The 12,646-nt window shown below is 33.8% G+C and overlaps 2 protein-coding genes across 4 annotated transcripts in view; one reads left to right on the forward strand and one right to left on the reverse strand.

The window, feature by feature from the left end:
- The window catches only part of KIAA2012, a 120,761-nt gene extending 117,204 nt beyond the window's left edge, over positions 1-3,557 (forward strand). For both annotated transcript variants that reach the window (XM_079130569.1, XM_079130570.1), the window contains exon 22: positions 160-3,557. In XM_079130569.1, the coding sequence (XP_078986695.1) occupies positions 160-298 (139 nt within the window). In that variant the 3' untranslated portion in view covers positions 299-3,557. The remainder of the gene's footprint in view (positions 1-159) is intronic.
- Positions 3,153-12,646, reverse strand: part of SUMO1 (small ubiquitin like modifier 1) — a 27,081-nt gene continuing 17,587 nt past the window's right edge. The window contains exons 3-5 of one of the 2 annotated variants that reach the window (XM_079130707.1): positions 12,114-12,191; positions 8,102-8,173; positions 3,153-3,893 (exon numbers count right to left, since the gene is read on the reverse strand). In XM_079130707.1, coding sequence (XP_078986833.1) covers positions 3,825-3,893; positions 8,102-8,173; positions 12,114-12,191 — 219 coding nt within the window. In that variant the 3' untranslated portion in view covers positions 3,153-3,824. The remainder of the gene's footprint in view (positions 3,894-8,101; positions 8,174-12,113; positions 12,192-12,646) is intronic. The other variant, XM_079130708.1, reaches the window with a different exon arrangement.

The raw sequence follows: 12,646 nt of genomic DNA on the forward strand, positions 1-12,646 counted from the left end.
CCCTAAATGTCATATGAAAAGATACTAAAGGCTATGATCCAAGATCAACAGCCCCAAGTCTAATTGACAGTTATTCAAACTCTAAGTTTATCAATTTATAAGAACAATTTCTAGGGTGTTTAATCATTACTGGAATTGGGGTTGGGGTTGTCTCCTTAGGCAAAAAGCTGCATTGGACAAACAACTTCATTTCCATCGAGAACTCCAGAAGGAAGCCAGTGGCCTGCAGTGGACGCAGAACATTTCCAGACCATGGGTTTACTCTTATTTCCAGTTCCTACAAATACCCAGGCCATAAGGATAAGAGAAAGCTTTTAAAAAGTAAGTTGAGAGGCAGTTACGGAAAAAAGAGAAACTTCCTTTCATAATAAAGTTCCATTCTGAACCCAATTAGTTCCATTTCACCTGGCTAACCTCAATCCACAGCTAAGATTTTCTCTACTCCAAAACAACCATTCCTACCCTACCTCTGCACTAAACACCACATTCAACCCAGTAAACCCTTTGCCTACTTAAACCCTTTATGGTCTCTAGACCCAATTACATCCAGAAGTTTTGGTGCCTGAAATTCGCCATAATTCCATAATTTTAGTTTGAAACACTTTATATAGTCTTAGGATAATGTATTTCATTTCAATGTGTTTCAATAGAGTTGCTGGTAAATGGAGATACTGTAATGCAAATAATTCTGAATTAGCCACGGGGAGCTAGTTCATTTATTCATATATTAAGAAATCCCTACATAAGGCAAAACCATGATCATTTCACCCCAAGAATCTCAAATCTCAAATTAACTGTCTATTCAGAACAAAGTATGTTTGTAATCACTTGATAAATATTCAATTTAAGCAAGATGAGCTATTTGTGAATGAATTCTCACATGCTCAAAGTAGATTCTAGAGCAGCACTGTTGAATAAGCTATCGCCATCAGGCACATGTGGTTACTTAAGTGAAAATGTTCAATTTTTCAGTCACACTAGTTACATGTCGAGTGCTCAATGACCACGTGACTACTGTAGCTTAGATGTAGGACACTTCCACATGACAGAAAGTTATTTTGAGCCCTGATAATTAACTAATCTTGAGATTTTGTTACTAATTGTGCATTGACAAACCAACCACTCACAAATTTTAATAATCAGACTCCACAAGGAAGCCTTGATGAGACAATTTACCTTTAACGTCTTTTCTTTCCCATTCCACAGTACACTAAGGACTGAACCCCAATCCTTTGTAATTTTTGAGACAGGGTCTTGCTATGTTGCTGATTCAAATTTGCAATCCACCTACTTTAGTCTCCCCAGTCACTAGGATTATAGCCATGTACCACAACATCAGATCTTTTAATATCTAACAGAACATCCCTTTTAAAAAGGCATCTATCACAGAATCATCATTAAAAGATATAAAAGAGCTTTAGAAACAAGGATGTTCAATCAACCGGTATCTAAACCTGCATTTTCCCACAAATTTCCTTTGGCCCTACTCTATACTTCACTGTCTATAGGTGACAAACTTAATAGTTGCAAGTTATTCCCTCTGATTTCTGATTAATGTTCAGGCATTTGATTTACTTTCTACAGACATTATACCTCTATGACCCAGAAGATTAGTTAATTTGGATTCTATATTGCTGTGTACCTGGACTTGCTTAGATATGACGTGTACTTTAACTCCTTGTTTTATAGAAAACGGCCAAAACACTGGAAAATATCAGTGAATTTAAACGTCATGTAAATTTTTTCTCAAGCTTGTTGACCCTATGTGCACCATCAATTCACTCAATAGTAAGTACTCAATCAGTAAGAGCATCTCAAATAATTCACAAGAATATAAGAATTAACACTCAAGGAAAACACCCTTGTGGAGAAAATTATCATTACTGACTTTATTTTCTCCCTTCTTTTACATGTAGGATGTTACAGTCAAGCACCAGCTAATGTGGCTACACTAAATGTAATTCAAAAGTCCCTTCCAAATATGTTGTCTTATTAGATTTTTACTAGTGCCTATTTTATCAGCAGTACTTCAACAGATAAGCACATTTTTAAGTTAATATTTTTAAGTTAACCACAGCAGAGTGCAGTGCGTTTAAAAGAATCCGATAAACTAAAAACAATAAAATTACTTTTAAAGTAAGCTACACTACTTAAATGTTGAGCCTTCAAATGTTTAGAAATGCAAATAAAATTAAGATGAAATTACATAGTCATGCTTTCTGGATGGCTCTAAAAGCCAATCAGATCTGTTATTCAATCTTGACAGAAATAAACAACTCATGAGGATTTTCTAAAAATGGGCCTAATTCTAGTCACCATTTAATGAATATAATGATAAAGGCCAGGAAGATGTAAATTATATACAAATAATTTTTCAGTTAGGGCCATTTATAATATCAAGTCAATCTATTTTTCAGTTAGTGACTTGAAAAGAGTATATAAGCTATAATTGTTTATAAAAGACAAGATAGGTTTATTTGCTTTTCTCAAGTAGTCAGATGACAGTAGGATAACATGAAACTAGACGATGTGTATGCACAGATATACTGAATGCTGCATTCATTAGTTAAAAAAAAAGTTAGGCACTCTGAAATGAGCAAACTAATATGGTATTTTAATTTTACACAAAGTTTAAAGATTTAATATATAAAGAAATAAGAGGAAAATATAAACAAAATATACCAAACCTTAACTAAGCAGAGTTAAAGGGAACACTAAAATTATCAATATAAATCAATTAAGAACTTTTGGCGTGCCCATTTATTCAACATGATTGAGTAACTATCATATATATGCACCATACAGGAATATCAAATTTTTAAAAAACAAAACACTGTGAGTTTTTAAAGAGATATTTTAGCCTTAATTAAATCTTTGATTCAGAAGGCACTTCAATAATTTCCAGTGCTTCAAAGTCATTAACATCATCACTATACAGTACTGAAGAAATATTTGTATTATGTGCAAATAATTTCCAGTATTATGCAAGAAAACCTTATTTGAGGCAATTTTTTCTTTTCTATACAATTAAAATAAAATAAGCATTAGTAAGGTTTTTACAAATATTGTTTATTTTAATGAAGCTGGTACAGACAATGTCCATTTAAAACCCATATCCCAGGCCAAAAGTACAAATAAAATCAAAGGAGCAGTGTTCTGTTGTATACACTTCTGCATGAATAACTTTATTAACTGCTAATGAAAATTAGAACTTTTCTGGGATCTTCTGACAAGATTTTTTTTTTTTAATCTTAAAATGCTTTTCTCTTCAGTGAAGCCATCTTTGGAGTTAGTCATCATTCTCACCATGTCTGTCGTCCTGACTCCAAAGCTGATATTCCTCCTCTTTTGGTCCAGACCCTCAGATTTTAAAAGTAGCATCGAGTTAAGGAAAGGTCATTTTCCCACAGTTCAGTTCTCTGAAAAACTTCCATCTCCCACTGAAAGTCACAGTCCAGGAGTGAAGCAATCACATGCTAGAACTTCAGGGCCAACTGGAAAGTCATTATAGACACTCACATTGGTTGATCTTATTTACCACCACAAGCCTGAAAATGCACAGTCCTGAAAAAGGTGGCCTCTCTGTGTACACGTGTAATTTTTTAAAAGGAGAGGGCACTATGAAGGGAGCTGAGGTTTGATCACCAAAAAATCAGCACAATGAAAACAAACAATAATGAATAATGAGCACTAGAATTCAAATTACCAGATGTTTTAGAGATGGGTGCCAGTTTTCAATTCCATTTGAACACCACATTACAAAAGAACTATTTTTTAAAAATAAAAAAGGATTGAGGGAAAAGAAAAAAAAATAAAAAGAATATCTAAACCGTTGAATGACCCCCTGTTTGTTCCTGATAAACTTCAATCACATCTTCTTCCTCCATTCCCAGCTGTAAGAAAAAAAAATATTAGTAGTAGAATATTAAAGCACTATTTTAAAATTGGTTACAATTATGTAAGCCCTTATTTTAAAGTGCAAAAATATGAAAAAGTGATCTATACTTAATTATACTCTTTTAAAAATCCTGTTTTGTTTCATTTCCTTCTGGTTCTATGTCTATACAGTCATTCATTTTACTGAGTCAATTTTACTTCCTAGTTTATTCACTACTTAAAACTCAAGTGTTATTAACAAGTTAAAGAAGCTTTAAATCTAACAAAACATGTACTTAATAGTTAAATAAAGTTTGATGGCATATTTTCTAAAACACTTTTAGCTGTAATTACTATAGAATTTCACTTCTTCCAAAAACTTGATTTCACTTTGAAATATATATGGTTTTAAGGCCAGACACAGTGGCACCCATTTGTAATTCCAGCAACTCAGGAGGCCAAGACAGGAGTATTGAAAATCCCAGACCAGCCTCAGCAACTTAGTGAGGCCATACACAACTTTGCAAGACCCCGCCTCAAAATAAAAAGGGCAAGGCTGGGCACAGTTGTGTGCACCTGTAATCCCACCAGCTCCGGAGACTGAGACAGAAGGATCGTGAGTTCAAAGCCAGCCTCAGCAAAAAGCCAAGTGCTAAGCAATTCAGAAAGACCCTGTCTCTAAATGAAATACAAAATAGGGCTAGGGATGTGGCTCAGTGGTCAAGTGCCCCTGAGTTCAATACTCAGTATCAAATAATTAACTAACTAAATAAATAACTAAATAAAAATAAAAGGGCTGGGAATACAGCTCAGTGGTAAAGCCCCTCTGGGTTCAACTCCCAGTACCAAAAAGAAATGAAAAGAAAGAACTATATATATATGGATTTAGTTAAAAAAAAAAAAAAATACTGCCTAAGGATTCATTTCTAAGTGGTTTGCTTTGTCACCTACAGTTCCTTCAGGCATAAAGCTATTATTTATTTTTCAACAGTGATCTCTCTCAATGCAGAAAGCTTACCTATACATCTAACTCTTACTTAATATCTCCAATTTTACAAGCAAAATTTTTCAACCTACTCCTTTTCAGTTCTTGCAGTGAAAAGGGCAATCTTCAAAATGCCTTTTATAAGCCAAGGTACATACCTAGAATCCCAGCAACTTGAGAGGCTGAGACAGGAGGATCAGAAATTCAAGGTCAGCCACAACAACTTAGCAAGACCCTCTCTCAAAATGAAAAAGGGGAAGGGGAACAGGATTGTAGTTCAGTAGTGGAGTGCCCCTGGGTTCAATCTCTAGTACTTGGGAGCAGGGAGTTGTTATCATCAATAAGGGGTTTCATGTATTTCAGATAAAATACCTGAGTAAGACATGTCATCATTATACAGTATTCCTGTAAAAATACTGTTATACAGTATACACTGCCTGGATCTAAGCATGAGGAAAAAGACAAACCCAAAGTGAGGGGTTGTCTACAAAATAACTGCTGTGTAGTCCTCAAACATGTCAGTGTATGAGCCATGCATGGTGGTGCATGCCTATTATCCCAGCTACTTAGGCAGCTAAGGCTTGAGGACTTCAAGTGCAAGAAATCTGGGCAACTTAGGGAGCCCCTGTCTCAAAATAAAACTTTTAGAAGGTTAGAGGTGTAGATCAGCAAAATGCCCTAGGTTCAACTGCCAGTATCTCAGGACAAAAAAAAAAAAAAAAAGCAGCAGCCCTCAATGTATGAAAGACAAAAAAAGGCTAAGGAACTGTGCTAAATTAAAATATGATTAAAGAGATAACTAAATAAAATATGTAGTACTGAACTGCACCGTGATAGGAGAAAAATTTGTTATAAAACATAACTGGGACAAATGGCAAATTGGGTTGCAAATAAAAAGTATTCTAAGTGTTAAATTTCCTAAATTTGATTAACAGTACTATGGTTCTATAAAATAATATACATTTTCTTAATAAACAGATTGAAATTTTAAGAAGCAAATAGCCATGGTGTACACAACTACTCCAAAATTGTTTACTGATGGGGAGGTGAAAAATACGCATACAATATGCAGACCCACATATATAAACAAAGGGAGAGAGAAAGATGAAACACAAGTTGAAAATGTTAAACATACATGAATCTAGGTAGAGAGTATATAGGAATTCTCTGTACTACTCTTGCAACTTTTCTTTTTCTTTCTTTCTTTTTTCCTTCCCCCTAATCCCCTGCCCCACCCAAGTACGAAGGATTGAACCCAGGAGCCCCCACCTCTGGGTTATATTCCTAGTCTTTTTAAAATTTCATTGTGGGACAGACAGGTTATCACTATATGGCTGAGGCTGGCCTTGAACTTGTGGTCCTCCTGCCAGTAGCTGGGTTTACAGGCCTGTACCACTGCACCCAGTTTGTAATTCTGTAAGTTGAAAATTCTTTTATATATATAAAAACAAAAAAGGAGAAATGTCAAAAAGAACACAGGTGTTCCTATGTTAAACTAAAGGGGCTCCCACTTACCAACAGCTAAGGGATATTCACAAAGTTACAAAGCATCTCACTAAATTACTTATTAATTACAACAGAAACTAATAACTTTATAGTAGATAAATCTGGCAGTTATCACTTTAACCAAGTGATCAAAGTTAACATTACCTATAATGGTACAGACATCAGATGCCTCCTGATATGATACACTCAGTAGTATACAGCTTCACTGACATTCTCATCAAAAAGACAAAACTAAATCTAATCAAGAGGAAACTCCAGACAAATTCAAACTGAAAGACTTTCTAAAAAAGGAAGATGACCTGTACTCTTTAAAAATTGTTAGTGTAACAAAAAAAAAAATAGAAAGGAAAAGAAGAAAAGAGGAAATGTTCCAGATTAAAGAAGGCTACAGAGACATGCTGACTAGTTTGAATGCATGTCCTGAATGAGTCAGAAAAAAATATGACCATAAAGAGACCTTACTAGGACAAACGGCAAATCTATTTTAATTGTATAGTCAATAAAATACTGTATCAGTGTTAAATCTCCTAAATTTAGTAAGTGAATGGTGGTTCTTAACACATTAACAACCCTGTGTGGTTAATCCTCAGTAGAAGGTTGAGGTAGGAGGAGCTCAAGTTCAAGATTAGCCTGGGCAATTTAGCAAGACCTGTCTCAAATTTTTAAAAAGGGCTGGGGATATATCTCAATAATAGAACACCCTGGGTTTAATTTCCAGTTCAAACAAAAGAAGAAGAGCAATAATATGCTGAAATATTTAGGGGTAGAACTATGGTATTTGTAACTTAATCTCAAGTGGTTCAACAATAATGATAATAATGTATATAGATACAGTGATAAAGCAAACAAAGCACAATGTAACATAACTGGTAATCTAGGGAAAGGATATGCAGTACCACTATCTTACACTATCTCACAATTCTATAAGTCTGAAATATTTTCAAAATAAAAATTAGTAATAATGACACATTTTTCCCACCATCAGAAATGTTATTTTATATAGGAAGGGGGGGATAAACATACACATGGATTCATTTATACACTTTACTTTGAGATACCTATTTGAGGGGAGTGGAATATATAAGCAAAGAAAACAGTCCATACAAAAGAACAATTAAGTGAAAACACAAACAAACCAAAACACCACATAAAACAAGAAGACAGAGCCAATCATTCTGAATACACCCTAAACTTTTGTATTCACAATCTTAAAATGAGTCAAATATCAGAATCCAACCATTAAGGTCAGCCTCACCATGGATGTGTATCAGAAATCTGCTAAATTAGAGGAGTATTTATCCATCTTCAAAAAAAAGTTTTCATAATGTCTTATGACAATTTCAGAATTCAATCCCTGATGCTACCTCCTTTTTTAACTGGCTTTTCTTTGGGTGGGCAGGGGTGGGAGCAGATAGATGACTGAACCCAGTGGGTAATCTAACACTGAGCTTTAGACTCTTCATTTTTTATTTTGAGACAGAATCTAGCCAAGGTACCCAGGCTACCTTTGGACTTGTGATCCTCCTGCCTCAGCCTCCATAGTAACTGGAATTTCACGCATGTACCTAAAAGTACCTGGTTGCTTTACTGACATCCAAAAGATTGTTTCTTCTCTGACAAATGATATACCATTTAAATCAGAGGATATTTAAGAAAAGAATAGTTTAATACCAGTGTACCAAATCATTCCAAGAAAAATTTAAAATTTTTAATTCAGGAAGTAATTATACTCACTTCTTTTGGAGTATGATTATCAGCAATTCTCTGACCTTCAAAGAGAAACCTGAGTGAATTCATTGGAACCCCCTAAAAAGGTTAAAAAAAAAAAAAAAAGTATATATATATATATATATATGTACATACAGGCACACAAATCTTATAAGACATAATATAAATTCTGATTCACAAAAAGCATGAAAACCTTAAACAGGTTACAGTAGAACTTAAAACCAGACAACTAATTCTATCATAATACCATACACTGAGTACCAACTATTTGCTAGTCTATCCCTGTAACAAGTACTTTAAACACATAATCAAAAATGTTCTTCACAACAACCCTGGTATTACCACTTCATATTCATTTTATAACTAGGAAATCTAAGGCTTGGAGATAACATAGTTAGCTAAGAACTTCAGCCCAAATTCACTTCTAAGTCTGTGCTCTTGACCACTATTCTATTCATTTTCCCCTTAAAAGCCATGAGCTACCATAAAACAAAATCAGAAATTAGATGGGCATCCTCAACCACTTCCAACAACATAAACAAATTTAGTTTTAAATAGAGTAAATCATAGGAATTTGTCAAGAGCACAACAGCTGCCAGATAAGCTGCAGAATCTATAACAGCACAGATGACAATACAAATATCATAAAACATATTGATATATATATATATATATATATTTGTGATCACTTATTCAACAGTAATAGCTAAAAGGGGAGAGGGAAGTAACTCTGAAAGTAAATACAAATCAAGAATCTTTTAGTTAGTACAAAACTATTATGAAAGTTTCGCTCAGTATATTAAGATTTTCACTATAGGTATTTAAACACTGTCTCAAAATACCCAAAGAAATTAAAACTATTTCTTAATATGCACTAATGTGCATAAGTATATGCGACCATGAAAAGTTACCCTTCATTTGATTTAAATTCTTTCCAAGGTTATATTAAACAATAAAGCAGGTGACAAAAGCAGAATATTCTTTGACTCACAGAATTTTTTTTAAAAAAGAAACATTACTTTGTAATGGGATAAAAAAGTTTCTACAGGGCTAGGGATATACAGCTAGGTGGCAGAGTATGTGCCTAGTAAGGTGCAAAGCTCTGGGTTCAAACACCACCCCCCAAAAAAAGTTTCCATAGAAACTAATTTATAAAAGAAAAATGATAAAGTGATTCAACAAATAATTAAGTTTATAGGTTGGGCACAATGGCACATGTCTGTAATCCCAGTGATTCAGGAAGTTGAGGTAAGGGATTGAGAGTTTGATGCCAGCCTTGGCAACTTAGTGAGACCTTATTTCAAAAAATAAAAAGTACCAGTGATAGAGCACTGCTGGGTTCAATCCCCAGTGATGCCAAAAAAAAAAAAAAAAAAAAAAAAAAAAAAAGGAAAGAAAAAGAAGAAATTAGTTTATGACTTTTCACTTATTCACAGATAAGAACTGCATAGTTTCAGATAAATTCAATTTCCTATTTCTCGCATATCATTAAACTAAGGGAAAAATTACCATGCCTCTGTGAATTAAGCATAAAAAGTTTTTCTAAAGACTGTAAAGTTACTCTGAAGCTAAAAGAAACTTGGCAATGATTCTACACTGATGTTATAATTATCTCCCAAAACCTAGCACCTTCAACTTCTGGATCAATTTTTAGTTTTCACTTAAGCTTTGGTTTACCTCTTTACTTTGCACTGTTTTTCCTCAATAATCAATTCACTATAGATAAGGTGAAAAACTATATGAATTATCTTTAGTTGTTAAGAGTAAATACATTTTTCTTAAGTACTTACAGCATCATGTACAAGATGATTATTCAATAAATGTGAGTGAAAGCTACCTCAGTTTTAGCTCACTTCAAAATTATTACAAATGTAAATTAGTTGAGCCCCAATGAGATTTTACTGAATTTAATAATTAAAAGCTATAAAACAGAAAATATAATGATGTTTATTGTTTTACTAATATTAACAACTAGTCTGTATTCTGACACAAAATTTTTTATGTAAATTACAAATTTAAATTGTTAAAAGCAATCCTTCTAAAGAAAAAAACCAAGGGAACTGGGGTTGTGGCTCAGTGGTAATGTGCTCGCCTAGCACGTATGAGGCCCTGGGTTCAATCCTCAGCACCACATAAAGATGAATATATAAAATAAATGCATTGTGTCCATGTACAACTAAAAAGAAAAAAGAAAAAGAAAAATCTACAGGGTGAGCCAGGCACTGTGGCACATGCCTGCAATTCCAGCTATTTGGGAGGCGAGGCAGGAGGATCACAAATTCAAGTCCAGTCTCAGTAATTTAGAGGGACCCTATCTCATAGTAAAAGTAAAATCAGAGGCTGAGAATGTAGGTCAGTGGTAGTGTGGCCCTGGGTTCAATCCCCAGTACTACAACTACATACACACACAAAAGCATCCTAAAGAGGGCTGGACTTGTAGCTCAGTGGTGGAGTGCTTGCCTAGCATGTGGGAGACACTGGATTCAATTCTAAGCTCCGCATATAAATAAGTAAATAAAATAAAGGACCATCAACAACTAATTAAAAAAAAAAAAAAACAAAAAAAACCCTAGAGAGTATGTAGTTCAGGGTATAATGCTTACCTAGCATGTGCAAAGTGTCGGCTTTCTCGGTACCAGAAAAACAAAAATTTTCAAATTTAAAAAAACCCCTACAGCCAGGTATAGTGGCGCATGCCTGTAATCCCAGTAACTTAGGAGGCTGAGGCAGGAGGATCACAAGTTCCAAATCAACCTCAGCACCATAGCAAGGTGCTAAGCAACTTAGCAAGACCCGGTCTCAAAACAAAAAATAAAAAATGGCTGGGGATGATGTGGTTCAGTGGTAAAGTGTCCCTGGTACAAAAAAAAGCCCTGCAATACCTGAATTGATATCATGTAATACAATTAAACTTTTTTTAAATTCAACTTTAATAGACACTGATTAAACCTAATACCCACCAATTATTTTAAATCATACTTTCATTTGGAAGTAAAGCTTAGCTCCTATTTAATTTCAATTATATTTATTAAAAACTACTTTATTAATAAGGATAATAATGAATAACATTTACTAAGCATTTTTAGGCATCATGTTAAGGATTTTATGTAAGCTATCTCAATTCATCTTTGTGAATTATTGCTATAACATCTTCCCTTTATTTATGAGAGTAAAAGCACACAAAGATTAAATAACTTGCCCCAGCTCACATGGCCAGGCAGTGGTAGAACCCAAATATGATTCAGGTAGGTTAAAAAATGAGTTATTGTTCTAACAATGTAATTCATGAAAACCAAAATCAGTGAGGATTTAATATTAATAAATTAAGTAGACTTTCATGCCAACTTTTTGTTTGTTTTGTTTTCAGTGCTGGGATCAAACACAGAACCTCACACATGTTAGACAAATGCTCTACTACTGTACAATATCCTCAAACCCCAGATTTTTTTAAAAGAGGAAATTCCCTGGTGTTGAAAATATGGAATGTAATCAGCAGTACATAGTAATTGTAGTACTATGTAAAAAGATAATATACTAGGGCTGGAGTTGTGGCTCAGTGGTAGAGCCTGGCATGTGTGAGGTCTTGGCTTCAATACTCAGGACCACATAAAAATAAAATAAAAGCTCCATTAACAACTAAAAAATATATATTAAAAAAAGATAATATACTAATAATATTAAATTTAACGTTTGGCTAAACACTGATTAGAAACATAGGGAAATGTCACAGTAATCACCACTGATTACTTGCCTTTTTTGTTGTATACACTAGTAAGCCATCAGAACAGAAGCATTCACTTGAAATGTCTTTACAACTGAGTTTTCAAATGAGTTGGCATTTTATGAATTCAAACTTTTAAAAATAGACCACAAGAGGAAAAAGGAAATTAAACACAGTATAATGATAAAATTAAGAGTGCTTTCCTTGAGTTCCTAAATTGAAAATAATAAAACTGGATCATTTGTCTTTTGACAAATTTATGGCAAAACATTGTATTCAATACCATAATATACAAACCTGTCTTTGACAGTATGATTCTTTGAGTTTCTTGAGATGTGTTGTCATTTTCACTTTGAAGTGAATCTCACTGCTATCCTAAGAAGATAAAAGAAAAACAATTATCCCTCTTCACATAAACTATTTACTTCATTGAACCAAATTACTTAATTACACATGTAATATAAACAGAAACATAAACCATATCATCCTTATTTTTCCACCGAAATATTCTTAGCATTCCTAAAAGGTTTTATAAAATACTGTAATCATCCTCAAAGGTGTTTTATATCCATTACAAAAGAAATTTAATAAAACAAAGATAATCTGTCTTAGGTGTTAAAATGATCAGTGTAAGTATATACATGGAAGAATATGTTCCTTCATTACATCACTTCCATTAAAGATGCACCATCACAAAGTGATAACAAAATTAAAAAGTACTCCCACCAAATGAAAAGTCATTGAAGTACAAGCTAGGCACAGTGGCAAATACCTGTAATTCCAGCAGCTCAGGAGGCTGAGGCTGAGGCTGAGGAGGATCATGAGTTCAA

This window comes from Sciurus vulgaris, assembly GCF_902686455.1.
Source record: "Sciurus vulgaris genome assembly, chromosome: 3".
NCBI lineage: Eukaryota > Metazoa > Chordata > Mammalia > Rodentia > Sciuridae > Sciurus > Sciurus vulgaris.